This window comes from Erigeron canadensis, chromosome 6 (assembly GCF_010389155.1).
Source record: "Erigeron canadensis isolate Cc75 chromosome 6, C_canadensis_v1, whole genome shotgun sequence".
Taxonomy (NCBI): Eukaryota; Viridiplantae; Streptophyta; class Magnoliopsida; order Asterales; family Asteraceae; genus Erigeron; species Erigeron canadensis.
Genome location: NC_057766.1, coordinates 5,202,298 through 5,219,058, shown reverse-complemented (window position 1 = coordinate 5,219,058; position 16,761 = coordinate 5,202,298). Strand labels below are relative to the sequence as shown.

The 16,761-nt window shown below is 32.3% G+C and overlaps 1 protein-coding gene across 1 annotated transcript; it reads left to right on the top strand.

Moving 5' to 3' along the window:
* The first annotated feature begins 1,397 nt into the window (after nt 1-1,397).
* LOC122605819 (DNA polymerase epsilon subunit B) lies at nt 1,398-7,728 on the top strand. The gene is made up of 13 exons (XM_043778777.1): nt 1,398-1,587; nt 2,062-2,236; nt 2,442-2,595; nt 3,051-3,182; nt 4,095-4,172; nt 4,948-5,052; nt 5,161-5,241; nt 5,566-5,696; nt 5,798-5,892; nt 5,967-6,066; nt 6,246-6,360; nt 6,816-6,926; nt 7,407-7,728. Exons 1-13 carry the CDS (start codon nt 1,434-1,436, stop codon nt 7,557-7,559), a joined length of 1,584 nt encoding a protein of 527 aa, XP_043634712.1. The 5' UTR covers nt 1,398-1,433; the 3' UTR covers nt 7,560-7,728.
* The last annotated feature ends 9,033 nt before the right edge of the window (nt 7,729-16,761 follow it).

Genomic DNA, 16,761 nt, shown 5'->3' with positions numbered 1-16,761 from the left:
TGCAGCCGAAGTCAGCCACTTTTTTTGTCTGGGTGGAAGCTGGCTAAGCTGTTCAGGCTTAACTTGAACCTGAGCGGCCGTTCACGTCAGAAATCAAAGTTGTTGATGTAGTTGCGAACCAAACACCCCCTAAAGTTTAAAGTAACATGGTTGGATTAAATGGTTAATATCACGGGCTCAATTCTCACCTCGTATAAAGGTTGGAAATACTTTTTTATCATTCAGACTAGTTAATCAACCCGGGTTCAACCCATACATGTTAATTAAAATTTTAAAATTATAAAATATCTTAAAAAATTTATGTAATGCTTGTTGTTAAAACATTATAACTTAATATAAATCTAATAATTCAACTAACACAATAATTATATAGTTAATAAATTAACTAAATAAAAAAAACCTTTATTTGTAATATTATATAAGAATTTTAACTCTTTAAATAAATAATTAATATTTTTATTAAACATATAACGAATTATTTCTATTTTTTTTATATATGACATCATAATTAATTAAAAAAAATTTTAGGATGAAATATGAATTTACCATATTAAAAACTTTCTAAGAATACTTATAAGAAACAATCTCATCTATAAATCATTTTTATTCTTCTAATTCATTCAAAATTTTTTATCTCAAAAACCGTATATCGATAAATTATAAAAATTATATGGGTGTTCTTAAAATTTCATACTTTTTCATTAGAGATGTTATTCGATATACTTTCGACGAATTTTTAAATCCGAGTGCGGAGCCCATACGACTAAAGCATTTGACTATCATACTCTATGACTTGACCTATCACCCTACTATCTCACCGCCGTAACGTACGGACATTATCTCTCGTATCCAGAGATAGAGATATAACCTGAAAGCAGCCTTTTAACATAGGTATAAATAAGACTGTTTACTTATCAACCATCCCCATACACCGAGATATTGAAATCCAAAACTCCTGAAAGACGATATTAAGTGAAAATTTTACACAACTTTTTAACATTTCCCATTACTCATCAGATTTCTCTTAGAGGTCTATCCTGTATGACAATTTATAAAACATTTTCATGGAATCTCGTCAAATAACAAATAGTGGTAAATGGAAAATGTGTGTTTGAATCAGGCTATCAGCTACCATTGTAAATGTTTTAAAGTTTTTATGTTTTTTTTTTTTATATTTATTTTGACCATTATATAATTTACGGGAGGGAATATAATTTATATTTTTATTATCATTATTATAAAAGTTGAGAAAAAGAAATGAATATAAAACATGGCAAAAAGAATTGGTGGGAAGAAATGAGCTCTTTTCCCGCCATTTTATACCGCAAAAGCCGCAAAATCCAATAATTATTTTATCATCATCATCATCATCACTTTGATTTCATTGATCCTGAGCAACAAAATCATTAATTGAAAGAGAAAAATAAAAAAAAATGAGTATGAGAAACAAAGTAATGAAGAAATGCAAATTAAGAGGATTTACACTAAAAGTAGAAGCCCTAACCGAGATCCTATCTTTCTTGGATAACGTTCCAACTGATACTGACGAACACCTCGATATCCTTCTCGATCATATCCAGCAATCTTGTATGTATATATCTATATCTATATATATCTCATGTCATCTACTTTATTTATTTATATATTTGTTCTTTTTTATGCTTTTTTGGGGGTCAAATTAGGGTTTTTATGAATTTGTGATAAAAGGGTTGAAATGAAAATTTTGAATTCCGACCCTCTAAGACTCTAATATTATGATTATTTATTATAGCAGCTGATGTTAGATATAGAGAAATGTATGTATAGTTTTTAGTCATTAAGGGACTTAATGTATTAGTGATTAAATTCATAAATAACGTCTGTATGTATTAAGTAGAATTTAGGTAAGTGATGGTTATTTTTGTTTATTAAGTTAAAAAAGAAACATGAAATTTGACTGAATAATTAAGTCTTTAGTTATTAAGTTTATTAAGTAAAAAAAAAACATTTTCATCTTTCAGAAAATGTAGAAAGAAAGACGTAGTCGTAATGAATTTATTATTTGATTTGATGACGAGGCAGTGAAGTCGTCGATTGTGGATAAGGATCTTGTACAACGTGTTGGAAGCCGGTTACTTGAAGCTATACTTGAAGATGATACAGAGAATTCAGCTATGAATTCTTCATCTTTCAGTATAATTGATGCCTTTGTCATTCCAAAGTTCCGTTATGATCCCATCCGAAAGATGTTTTGCGAGTACGTCTTTTGCTTGAAGATATATTTTTTCATACATAGTCTGTGCTTTATTCGACTATAATAATAGTATCTTTTGTGGTTTTATTGACAGAATATAGAAATGGCTCATATATATTTCCCTGAATATTGTTCGGAATGATGATTGTTCATTTTGAGCTCAAATTTATATCGAAACAAGTGTTATCTATTTTTTATGTTTATGCAGACATACAGGGAGACTTCCAATTCATGGTGATGCTGCTGCGAAAGGTTGGCTATACAGGGATAGGTTTCTTTTGTTGTCTCAGAGACTATCTCGGATACCACAGTTTTCTAGGCCTTCATTTAATACTGAATTATCCGAATTTGGGAGTTGTGAGGTTATTCTTTTCTCTGTCTATCTCTCACACACACGTACACTAGAGGTGGTGATTCCAAACATTGACTCATGAATGGCAGAATGGGTCAAGTTTGTTTATGTTTTATTTATAATAGATCAAATGGGTAAGGTAAAAATATATATTTTATAAAGAAGCAGGTCAAATGGGTCGAATATGTATTGTTCTTATAATGCATATAACCTTTTAAGTTGTTTATGTAAACATTTAGATTATTTTGAAAGAATACAAGCAGAGAGTGTGTCAGGTCAACCGAAGTTGTTTTGACCTGTACTAAATTGTTACTTGTTTTGGCACATTGCCCAACCCAACTGTTTTGCCACCTCTACTTGTTCTGCACAACACTCCAGTCTCGTAACATATAACTTATCTGATGTGAGGACATGGTGTTTATGCTAAACTTGCTTTATAAGTGTTGTTAATTCATGACTTCTTAGATATCTCAAATTCAATCTCTGGTTGGACGTACTGGAATCAGCTGGGTAATGGGTGTAATATCTCAATTGGAAGATGACCATTTCTACCTGGAAGATCTGACAGCAGCTGTGGAAATCAACCTGGCAAATGCAATATCCTTTGACTTTATTACCGTTGAAAATAGCTATTTACTGCTCGCATTAAAGTTAATTAGTATTTCAAGATCGGTAATCATAGATGTGTGTGTGTATATATATATATATAGGGGTGGGTTATTTATTGTACAAACATTTAAAAAAGTACAAAAAGTACATGTCTAAGTTAACTTACACATGCTTGTTCCTTCCATCTCCGACCACCACCACCACCACCATGATCATCTCCGACCACCACCATGATTCTCCGGCGACGGCGACCATCTCCGGCGAGACTTACACATGTGTAACTACAACTTACACATGTGTAAGTTAACTTTCCGGCGAGAATCAGGTTCGTTTTCGGGTGGATACGGTACGGGCCAGAGGCCCTCATCCGTTCTAAGCTGACCGTCAAGGGACGCATATGGGAATCGTATGGATTTGATGGGCGGCGATCCAAGAGATGGTGACGGTTTGCTACGGTACGGGCGAAGCCCTTGATGCCGGCGCCGACGCCGTGGTTGGGGTGGTCGGAGATGATGGTGGCTGGTGGTGATTGTCTCGCGAAGGAAAAAACCTAGAAATTTTAGACCCTAAAATGCTAAAAAAAAAGTTGTACTTACACATGTGTAAGTTAGTTACACATGTGTAACTCTCGCCGGAGATGGTCGCCGTCGCCGGAGGATCATGGTGGTGGTCGGAGATGATCATGGTGGTGGTCGGAGATGGAAGGAAGAAGGAAGAAAAAGGAGGAAATACCTTGTACTTTTTTAAACCCTTGTACTAAAAATAACTTTCCTCTCTCTCTCTCTCTATATATATATGAAAGAGTGACTAGATTTCTTATTCTGCTCTCTAGCTTACGACATCTTGACATTATTAATATGTTTACAAAGTGACGACAGTGTATTTCTTAACGTTATATACAAGATAACAGGAGGGTATTTTCTTGAGAACACCATAGTTTTAGCTCAAGGGGAGATGCTCTTAGATGGTATTTTCCAGGTCAGTCTTGCTAAATGGGGTGGATCAGGAAACAGTTGAGCGTTTTTAGGTCAAAGTGGGTAGTTTTGCTGTAGCTTGGGTTGACTTGAAACCCTTTAGTAAACTGTTAACTTTTTAGTTTAAACAGTAATAATATAGCCTCCTAACTATTCCTCTTTATAATCCTCCTTTTTATTACAATGAGAATTCAAATTTATATGAAGTATGAGGTTTTCCGCACTGAATTCAAACTTTTTGGGGACTTTCGACCTGTTTGACCTAGTATACTCATCTGACTCGTTTTCATTTGATGCCAACTCTTTATACACATATAAACCATTAGACATAAAAATATAACTCTAGTGGACTTAATTATAAGCAAATGTTTGAAATTACGGATTTACAGGCATCATTAATTTGATTTCGTGGTTAATCATAGTTCACCTTCTCTTGGTATTGTTGTATTCAGCTGTACATAGTTCAAGTTTCCTTGAGTTTCTCGTTTTGACCCGTCGTGATTAAACTGTAATTGCCAATTTCTGAACCGAAAGTGATTAATAGTGTTATTTTTGTTTATTTTTCATTTGTTTTACTGAGAGGCATGTATTACACATCTAACCATTTATTCACTCGTTTGCCCCTAAAGGAACCATAACTTATAATCTTTAGGTTGTTGGGTCATCTTGAATATCATTTGGCCAAAGCCCCTTGGTCAATAGTGATAATCATGTTATTACGTAAGATGCTAAAATGGTGGACTTCAATTGCCTCATTTTAGTACTTAACTATTATGCAGGTTCAAACATTTGGATTCCCACCATTAGAAGACAGAGAGAAGTCAGCCTCATTATTTACAGGGCTTGATTATTTTGGTAGTGGTACACTTGGGAAAGAGGACACTGTATCCTTTTTATCACCTTAAGTATGTGGTGAGTCACTTCAAGTATCTGTACTTCTACACTAATTTTCTGATGAATTGTTTTGGAAGTCTCCTTAATCGCGTATTTAGGAAAAACTTGCGCGGATGGAATCAGCGGCAACGAATGAAACATTTGTCATACTTTCTGATGTTTGGCTGGACAATGAGGAGGTATTGAGGTCGTAATAGTAGTTGGGGTGGTAAAAGGGGCGGGTTGGGTAACAGAGGCGGGTTGGGTAACAGGTTGGAACTGGTTGGGTGGATCCACAATTACTTAAATTTTTTTTTTAAATACAAGTAATAAGTTTTTCGGGATGGTACAACACAACTACTAAGTAATTAAAGTGTTAAATTTCTTTGGAAGGCTATATCATAATAATACTATAATAGCAAATCGACCCACCTGGATTTATATGGTTCCAAATTGCCACCCTTAGTTAGGAGTCGTTTGTATGCATCTTTTAATATCATAGTTATCTTTTTTTATTAGAGAAGACCATGGCAAAGCTGGAGATTATGCTAGATGCTTATGAAGCTGTTCCTGTTGTGCCTTCTCTCTTCGTGCTGATGGGAAATTTCTGTTCCCAGCCATTTAACCTTGCATATAATTCTTTCCCTAGTATCAGGTGAGATTCGGATGTGATCCTTCTGCCACTTTTGGGCTATATATATATTTTTTAATTATATTTAATTGACTTAAGAAAAAGGAGGCGACTATACTATACAGATCGAATTTCGGAAAACTTGGGCAAATGATTGGAAACCATCAGCGATTAATGGAAAACAGTAGATTTCTTTTCATTCCTGGGCCGGATGATGCAGGTGAAGAATGCTGATTGCATTAGCCATGCTTATAATATTCTGTGGATTTAATAGTTTCTGCTTCACCATTTTAGGTCCTTCAACGGTTCTACCTAGGTGTGCTTTACCCAAATATATAACCGAAGAGCTCTTGAAGCACATCCCAAATGCTATATTTACAAGCAATCCATGCAGGTAAATCTGCAATTTTATCTTATTAATGGATGTTGCATTTCTTAGAACCTTCTCTGACTTCTATTTTCCTGCAAAATATATTAATCAATAAGATATGCGGTTTAAAAGTTTGTGAATGTGATGGTCTTCTAGGGGGTGTCTTACATTCTTGCTAACATGCTTCTGTTATTTGGATTCAGAATAAAGTTTTTTACCCAAGAAATAGTATTTTTCCGCCAGGATCTACTTTACAGAATGAGAAGGTCTTGTTTAATTCCTCCTTCAACAGAAGAAACCAGTGAACCTTTTGAGCATGTGAGCTGCATTCTTTTATATGATAGAAATTACCGGTGGCAACTTTGACCCATTTTATTGTGAATGGGTCCATATGGGTGGTGTTCATCTCGAACGGGGCAAACGGCTAAGGATAAAAGTATAGCTACAAAAGAAAGGAATCGAATGTCTAACAGAGTAGTAACTTTTAACTGGATAAACATTCTAATCTGTATTCAAAAAGAAAAGATTATTACTGATACAGCTTAACTTTTGTAACCATACATGACAAATTATTTATTTGAAGTTCAACAATTTTGGAGAAAAAGTGTTTCAGGTGTACCTGACCTTGCCTCTTTCGGCCATTCCAAAAATGATCCATTACCCAATCTGCCCTAACCACCCAATTTGCCACCACGATATCAAATACTTGTCGTGATTGATCTTGCAGCACATGGAAGTATATTTTAATGAAAAAAAATATTTTTTTAATGCAGCTTGTTGCTACCATAACACATCAAAGTCATCTCTGCCCTTTACCTTTGAGTGTACAGCCCATTATCTGGAATTATGACCACTGTCTTCACCTCTACCCAACTCCACATACGGTAAAACTTCTAATTTCCTTGTGTCATATACATCACCTTTTTTGTGTCTTATGTCTCAAAAATTACTAAAAACTCAGTCTCAGTGCACTTTAATTTCAGTTCTTTTTTTGACAGATGAAGGAACCTTTTTTTAAAATGGATGTTTTTAGCCAAACTAAATAGATACTTTGTAATTCATTTTGATCACACATTATATAGAAGCAATGAGAATCAACATATGACAACTCTTCTTGGGCAAAAAATAAAGAACTTTTTCTGTGTTTAGTTAAATCCTTGAGACTTACTCTTTCAGATTATTCCAATAAAATAGCAACATTCTGTTTCTGAGAAAAATTTTAAGTTATTCTACTTTATCTGTTCATTATTAATTAATTATGATTATATAAGTAGCCTGAAAATGGTCTGGCGTTGATTCTACAGTTCGTTATCTTGAATGCTGCTATATGATGTTATACTTGTCATGTTTTGACCTACATACAGATTGTATTAGCTGACAGAAGCGAACAGAAGGCCACCACGTATATGGGTACTACTTGCTTCAATCCAGGTTCTTTCTCAATTGACAACACTTTTGTGGTATACCGGCCTTGCAATCAAGAAGTTGAACTGTCGGCCCTTGGAGACCCAGAATGAAACGATGATCAATCATTTGCTTCTCAATGATCACAGAAAAAAACCAAGTATCTCGTTTTGATTCACATAAATTTAGAGTAAGCATTTTTGTTATGTTTGGATTTGGTTCTATGATTTTTACAGAAATGTTATCTTTAATCTCTATATATTGCTTAAAGAATGCCTAACAGACCATGACATATCAGATCTCTTGGTATAAAGTCAGGGATTCTCGCCAATCAATAGTAGTAAAATCACGAGACACGGTTAAATCAGAAGAACGAATTCGATTATTCTGACACATATGATAGCTGATAACATCATGCCCAACAAATACACTGATATATGGCAAACAAAAGAAGGGGAAAGCATTGGCTGCACAGAAATTATGTATTGCAAGGCTAAAAATCATTAAATAGATTTTATTTTTTACCTCATAATTTTCAATAAACACAATCAACCCTCTATATATTTTTGCTGTACCCAAGCTATGTACAGTGATTATTTCTTAAAGTAGCAATTCTAAAAGGTTCGAGTTTGATAAGTTTAAAACCAAACCTAACCAAATTAGGGTATGAGATTTAAGGTGATGCTTGGCTCAAACAAAATCAAGTGTCTGACATATTATATCCGCTTGTAAAAATGGATTATGTTTACTATTGACATTGACATGATATACATTGTAATCATGTTTACTAGTTCATGAAGGGTACTTTTGTTTTTTTTTTTTTTATATATAATTTCTCTTTCTAAAATTTAGTTCTCTAAATTTTTCGAGTTTTTTTAACCCAGTAACCCTTTATTAAATTTTATTTCCTTTTAAGTTACACATTTACCGTACCCAATATTTTCTTTCCTTGACTCATTTTACTTTAGTCCTCATTTTTTGTTTAATTTCGTTTTCGAACATCTACTTTTCCGTTATCGAAGGTAGTCCATGGTGAAGCTAGTGAAGCACTGAAGCGTGAATATAAACCCTCATATTATACATAAACGTTTAAATAATTTTACAGCAAACAATTATCGCAACCACCGAAGTCATCATTAAGTAATTGATTCAGTGGCGGATTTAGGAATGAAAATCACGTGTGTCCAAATTTATTTAATTTACGCAAATTTTTTTCCCCTCGTATTCAATAACGGGTCGGTTCTTCACAAAACATCATATATATTAAATTGAAATTCTTTCGCAAAACGAGTTTTTTTACAAAGTATCTATTAACAATTAAACGGAATTCTCATAAGATTACATAGGTATACCTTGTCATATCATTAACTCAACTTCTATTTCGACCACTATCTTAAATACGAAGAGATAATTTTATTATTGTACAACTTTTACTATTAGAGATTTTGAATTAGAATGAAAGGAGAGTGACTAAAACTTTAGAGTTTGGAGGTATGCTACTAATGAACTATTAAGATTATATTAAGAGCCTATGTGTTTTTTAAAATTGTTTTGTTTTATAACTAACAGATATAGACAAAAGAATATGTATATCTAATTATAATTGATTTACTCCAATGCTTCCAAAGGCTTACCTTATAATTTACCTATGTCCGAATCCTTTAATAACATGTGTCAAGTTATAATTTCCTATATATATACTTGTTAAAAAAATTTTTGATTTAACGTTGGTCAGTGAACCTAGTTTAATGCAACCGGCCTTGAATTGATTTTGAGCATTGCTCAAGTAGAACACATACTTGCAAAAACTATGGATCTATTGAAGGGACTTTTGGGAGACAAAGAGGTCTTAAATTTAAGTATTGCATGTCAGTGGCGGAGCTAGGAATTTAGATTAGGGTGTGTCAAAATTAATGACGGTAAACAGTTACAGTAGTCTCTCACGCATGGGTTAAAATGAAAATACTTAAGACAGGGGTAGATTTATATATAGCTACATATGCATAGTAAAAAGATATATTTAGAAATAGTTGAGGGTCGAAAATGAAAATATACATAAAAATAAAATAACTTTGTTTTATCTCTCTCTTTCCCTGAGATCTAAAAGCTTTATCATCCCATACGAATAGCCATTTCATACAACGAACCTTCTTCTTAGATCAAAAAGTTAAAATTGTTAAGCATACTTTCAATGTCTACTCGTATTATTATCATCATTTCATCATCATCCTCCAGTACTCTTTCGATCTATTTTTTTGACTCAGTTTCTTCCGTGCTATATATATACATATATATATATATTATATATATATATGAGATATGGGGGTTGGCCATGGCCACCCTTAACCCCAGCATAGCTCCACCCCTGTTGCATGTTTAACTTTACTAGAAGAGTTGCTACGATTATTTCTTATATATGAGGTGGACTATGGTTGGTACTATTAAACGAACTCTATATTATTTTAGGAGAAAATGTCACAAATGGTTCATGTGGTTGCTCATATTTGCATTTCACCCCTTGTAGGTTTTTTTTCCGACCGTCTATCGGTTTTTCATTTTTGTAGCAAATAGTCTCTGACACTAACGTCTGTTAATTTTTGACGTTTAAATCCCTCACGTGCATATCACATGAGGGTATAATCGTCTTTTAACCAATCACAGGGACTATTTGTAATAATAAACGCTTTATATTTAATATTTTATATTTATATTTGTATCTATCTATCCCTATCTTATATCTGCAAGTCTTACAACGTTCCATATCTGCTGGCCATGTTAACCTCATCCATTCTACACCAGCCTGAAACCACAAACTGTAAGCAACCCTAACCTTTGTTAGTTGATAAATTGCTCGTCTCAATTCTGTCATACTTGCTTGGCGATCCACCTCAATTGTACCCCCCAGGTTACCAAATCGCACATTGAAGGCCATACAGGGGATTCCAATTATCAACTCCAAGTTGGGGCCTCCTCGGCTCAAGATGGGGTGGTTCCCAAATTTCTAGTTGAAGATTAATCTCTGCATATGTTGCCCATCAATGTCAAGCCCTAACGGGTGGGTTTAATTCCATCTCTTTCGTTTTGTTTTTCTACATAATCCATCTGATTACATTCCATGCTGAACAATGGAAAAAAGGAAAGAAATTGCATTACAAAACCAACAAACCTAAAAACATTTCATTGTACATACTTTATATAAATATTTAGACACGGGATTTAAACTTTGACACACCTCATCACTCAATTCCACTTGTTAATTTAGACTGCAAAAGTTATATGGAGCATCTTGTTTCAACAGTCTCACCAGCAGAATTCTACAGTGTGTATATATATATATATATATATATATATATATATCTCTGAGGTAGGGGAGTAACGTTGGGGATCAGTAGTGTATCCATGTAAAGGGGAGGGTATGCAATTGCATACCTTACGGGGAAAAAATCAATGTTAATATGTTTTACGTATAACTAGCACGTTACTCGCGCAATGCGATGGTGGTCGTGACGGCGACGATGTGGTGGTAGGTGCGACTGTTGGTGGTAGTTGAGGTGTCGATTGGTGTAGATTATTGATATAAAGGGTTAATAGAGATTTTTAAAAGATAAATAATTGATAGTGTAACTTAATCATTAATGTTAAGGGGTAATGTAAGTAAAAATATTTTAGTGCTAAGTAAAAATATTACATATTTTAAGGGTGGTAGATCAAAATATTACATGGAAGAGCACTTTAGACATTTCATCTAATGTAACTTTCAACATGGGGGTATTTTCTTTAATAAGTAGAATAGATAATTTCTAATAAAATTATTTGTAGTGCATATCCTAAATTATTGATGCATATTACACCGCATTCTCGAGTATGAAACAAATAAAAAAATGGGTTGGAAATGAAAGGAAAGAAAATAAAAAAAAATATTAAACGTTGAAAGGATTCTTGATCTGACAAGAAACTTAAGGGGAAAAAAGAAATAATAAAAAGTTAATTAAATTGTCACGTGATCATTCAATAGTGTTACTGGAAAGACAGAGATAGTTGGCTACAAACAAATTGCCGCCAATGATCAGGGCACAAAGAATGATGAACAACTGCTGAGATTTGCTTAAAAGTTTCAAACACAATGAGTTGGTAGCATTGTGATTTGACTTGGTAGCATCCGAGTCACCGTCATAGCCCTCCTCCTTTCCTTCTGAATCCTCATCCGAATCACCGTTGCTCTTTCCTTATGAACCCTCATCCGAATCACCGTCATTGTTTTCTTGCTGTTGTTCGTCATTTATTTGCCCCTCCATATTGTTTTCGTGCTGTTGTTAGTCATTCTCTTGCCCCTCCTCCATATTATGTTCTTGCTGTGGTTCGTCATTATGTTGTTACTCCTCCATATTGTGTTCTTACTGTTGTACGTCATTCTCTTCCCCCTCCTCAATTTCTGCACTGGTGAATTCGTCATCAAAGATGTCGGGTTCATTGTCAAAATGCGTCCGGTAGCCCTTCGTCTTCCTACGGCTCTTCCTCTATATCCTCTGATTCCGAATCCCCGCCTATTGATGAATCATCGGTCTCCGAATCATCATCGGATCCATCCCCCGGTTCCAAATCCTCCAAATCCGGCTCATTATATGTGTCATCTTGCTCCGGTTGCACTTCATGGAGCTCATGATCATAAGTGACAACCGACTCAGAATCACTAAAAAATATATATAAAAAGGGAACGTTAAGAAAGAATAATACAAAATAAATGTTAACAAATACTCGTGATATCTAAAAGTAGTGTTCTTGGTGTTGTGGCATATCTCTCGACATCTGAAATGTTTGGATCCATAAAATTAAATTATAAGTTTGAAGTAGTTCCTTGGTGGAAGTATCTGTTTTCTGTGAATAAGGAATTATTGTGTTTTGATGGAGGCATCTACTATTGGTGGAAACTCGTATATCTCTACTCTATTATGAGACAAAGTGTTTTTTTTTCAACTACTGGTGGAAACTCGTATATCTTTACTATATCGCTTTTTTTAAAAACAAATACTCGTATTTCAACCATTCTACTACTAGTGAAAAAAAGGTTTTATCTTGTTAATTAAACCATACATTCCTAATAGTTAATCCTAAATTTTTTTTAGAAACAAATACTCGTATTTCAACCATTTTGTGTATTATGCTTCCTTTCTTTGTATTAAACGTCAAATCTAATGTAAAGGGAATTTGTACAAAATTATTTGTAGTGCACATCCTAAATTATTGATGCATATTAAACTGCATTCTCGAGTATGAAACAAATAAAAAAAAAAGATTGGAAATGAAAGGAAAGAAAAGGAAATGAAAGGAAAAAAAAATATTAAAAGTTGAAAGCATTCTTGATCTGGCAAGAAACTTAAGGGGAAAAAAGAAATAATAAAAGGTTAATTAAATTCTCATCTTAGAAAGAAATGAAAACAAAAGAAAAAAATATAGTTTTACAATTATATCCTTCATATATAATTGTGAATGTAATTAGGTTCACAAATAAGATAGTAATTTGTTGAAATTGTATAAAGTTATTCTTCCCAATCAACTCAAATTAAAACTTTCTACACTCTTGAATTTTAAGTACCAAAAAAATAAAGTTAAAAAAACAACCAAAAATGTTATTTTAAGTCAAAGAAAATAAAATAAAAGAAAATTAATAGGGAAAAAGATCAAACTCATATAGTTTTTCCTCCGTAATCCCTTCATATTTGAAAGTAAAATTTTGGGATTACAAATAACTATTTTCTCTTTCTTTTCCATTTATTTTCTTTTTAAATATAACTCGTCTTTCAACATTTTGTTTTTCCTTTGCTTTTCCTTTCATTTCCAATCAAAAACCAACTCAAGAATGCAATGAAAGTCATGAGTAGAAATAAGACACCCTTTACTTTTTATGAGACCGAAAAAGAAATGCGATTTTTAAAATAGTATTAAACTTTGCATACCCTATTGTATTTTTCTGGATACGTCACTGTTGGGGATGACAAGGCTGGCCCCAAAGTTTTTCTCGATAAAATCGTGCGAACAATTAATAACACATAATATACATGCATCCCACAGTATATAATCATCAATTAAGAATATTAAATTAAGCAAACTAATTAATATATACATACAGATATACATACATTCTTACCTGTAGCAATATATGGCCGTTAGTTTAAAGGAGAAGACTGAACTCGCTTTGATAAGCCGATAACTGATCAGTATAAAAACAGAGTATCAATTAGTTACCAGTATTAACACGCGCGCGCACACACATAAAATATGCATATATAATGCAAAAAGATAACGATAGAGAAGTTGAGATGAAGTTTATTGATTGTAGTAGATGAAATTGTCTGAATGGTGAATGTAATAGACAGAAAATTGAAGTGTAATTATCAATTAGTTAGTTTGTTATATAGTTATACACGTGGACTCTCCGTATTAGACGTGGACTCTCCGTATTGGAGTATCAACACCTTCCCAAACATATTACTTTGACACGTCACCCAAAAAAAGACCCCACGATCTAAATATGTTTAGCCTTGAGTTTTAAAGAGCAAAATTTTGTTTTGAGAATATCTATCGAAACATACAATTTTTACAACATACTCTGTATTATACAATGAGTGAAAAAGTTATTTTAGGAACTTTAAAAATTACATGAAGGTTTAGAAACTTTTTTAAATCAAGCTTAATCATTGATTATTCTTTACATGGTGATTATTTTTTTATTGTTTTTGAGTTACTTAGGTGCAATTTTGGATTTTATAATCTCTTTATATAACTAAGAGGGGATATGTTTTTTCCTATGTGACATTTTTAGTTTTTGACACTTTGGATTTTTAATGAGGTTTATTGTTATCGTTAGAGATTTTTATTTGTTTATTATTACGTAGACAAAAATAATTTTAAACAAGTATCCATCGGGTCCATTGTAGATTTATCTAATTAAAACTAACTAGTAAGATTAGGCCCCGCTTCGCGGGCCTTCAACTATCCAGTCGAAACACCTATTATTTTAGTGTAATTAAGTTGAGTTTTCAACCCTTTAATTAAAAAAAAATTATGTTATTGATAGGTCTGTTTCAAGTATATATATATAAGGACAAAACCACATTACGTTACTTTTGTTCATTACATGATATGAATTATTGTGGTTAGATTTTGTTATTGATAATGTGTCGTTATATATGTTAGTAAAAGCTTTGACATATGAAATACATATTTGTCTAAAGTCAATACCACAAACGTTTCTAAAAGTGTATAGTAATGTATACGTTAAATTTATATGTGCAATAAATCAAAAATCAAAAATGAAAGTAAAAAATTTGAACGTAAGTTGTCAATATATTAGTTAAAACTACAAAGGAGGAAACTATGATAAAAAATAAATGAATATAAGTTTTCAACATATTAGTTAAAACCACAAAAAAGAAAAGTGAGATTGAAACAAAATAGTGGTACATAATGGTATTGACAAACAACCAAAAACATAAGAAATAATATAAATATATATCTATGTTTGTTATACCAAACATAAAAAAGAATATAAATATAAGTCTATGTTTGTTGTATCAAACATAAATAAATAGCTTAAAAGTTAGCATATTAGACACATATGTTTTATTTAATAAAAAATAACAGACTGACACAGTTGCGTAAGAAAAACCAAAAAGGGTTGTAACGTGGTAAAATCCAAAAGGTAATACGGGATAAAACAAAAAACAAAATTTATAAAAAATATGGATAAGCCAAATGAAAAATAGAGATAAAAGAACTGTAGATAAAACCAATACGATAAACCCTTTGACATATTAAATATATACGTTTTTTCTAAAAAACGGTAATAAATAAGCAGGTAATAAATAAGCAGGCTAGTACTGCGCACTGTTCATCAATTTTAGTGTTCATCATTTGTCACCTCTTAATAATAGAGGTATATAATTCTGAAACCAATACATCTTTATATACGTATATTTTCTCTTTATTAAAAGAAAAAAGCCAGGAGCTTGAATCACTCAACAAAACTCAACTCGTTTAATCACTCAAAAGTCAAAACCTAACGTTAATGATTTAATTCAAACCCCCAAAATCTTTCTTGACCAACGATGGTGGTGATTCTAGGGTTTTCGTTAGTATATAATATTGTTCTTCAGTTTTGTTAATTTCATACTTTTAATTAACAAAAAAGAAATTTTTGTTCATTCGGGTATAGTTGAGTCTTGTTCTAAATCTTTTACTTGGTTTTATATATATTATATTATTTTATTTTATTGTTTTATCAATATTATTTTTCTTAAAATATGTTGAATTAAGGCCATTTTTTGGAATTCTTAAATCTTATTGTTGCTCTGATTGGGGCTCCAATGTAGCTGTAGATTTCATTATATGAGTTAATGTGTTATGCATACATAAAATAAAAAACATGTCGTAAATAATCATAATATTGAAGCTTACATATGATTCCAACATTGAGCATGTGAAGACTTTACATATAATTCCAACATGCCGTAAATGTCCATATGTGAGGAATTAGATTTTAGATACGCAGTGGACTCGTGAGACTCATGAGATCCTTTATGATGTAACATATAATCACTATTGATCTTTTATGGACTCATGAGATCTTTATGGTTTGACTTTTTTTTTAAGTGGATTTAATTTTGATTCTAGTTCAAATAAATAAGCATGATAAATTTGCATGTATATATATATATATATAGGGTAACACTCCAATGAGAACAATTTTAAAATAAAAACGGTGAGAACACTTTAAAAACATCATTTTGATGCATTAAAAGTCCATAAAACTAACATAGTGCTTAACTAATTATCATTATTTAAATGTATAACAACACATTGGCCTGTCAAAATCAAGAAAACCATGTTTTTTGTTTTGTGCATCCATCTTGGATGTTCAAAATAATGCATCCACCAAAAAAACGTGATTTTTTCGATTTTGACAGATCAATGTGTTGTTAAACACTTAAATAATGATAATTAGTTATGCACTATGTAAATTTTATGGACTTTTAATGCATCAAAATGATGTTTTTTAAGTGTTCTCACCATTGTTATTTTAAAACTGTTCTTATTTGATTGTCCCCCTATATATATATATGTGTGTGTGTGTGTGTGTGTGTGTGTGTTAATATGGTATTGATTTGGGATTGGGTATGTGTATGAAATATTTTGATTTTGTTGTTAGATCTGAAAAAAAAAAGGAAAATGATCCGTATTATAGACTTTATCTAAGCTTAGGTACTACCATTTAAAAAAAAAAGTTACAAATTAAACCTTTGAATTTGATAAACATAC

Coding starts and splice junctions, on each gene's coding strand:
- LOC122605819 (XM_043778777.1), top strand. CDS start 1,434: ATGAGTATGAGAAACAAAGTAATGAAGAAATGCAAATTAAGAGGATTT. Junction 5,697..5,797: donor AATTCTTTCCCTAGTATCAG/GTGAGATTCGGA, acceptor TATACTATACAG/ATCGAATTTCGGAAAACTTG. Junction 6,067..6,245: donor TTTACAAGCAATCCATGCAG/GTAAATCTGCAA, acceptor ATTTGGATTCAG/AATAAAGTTTTTTACCCAAG.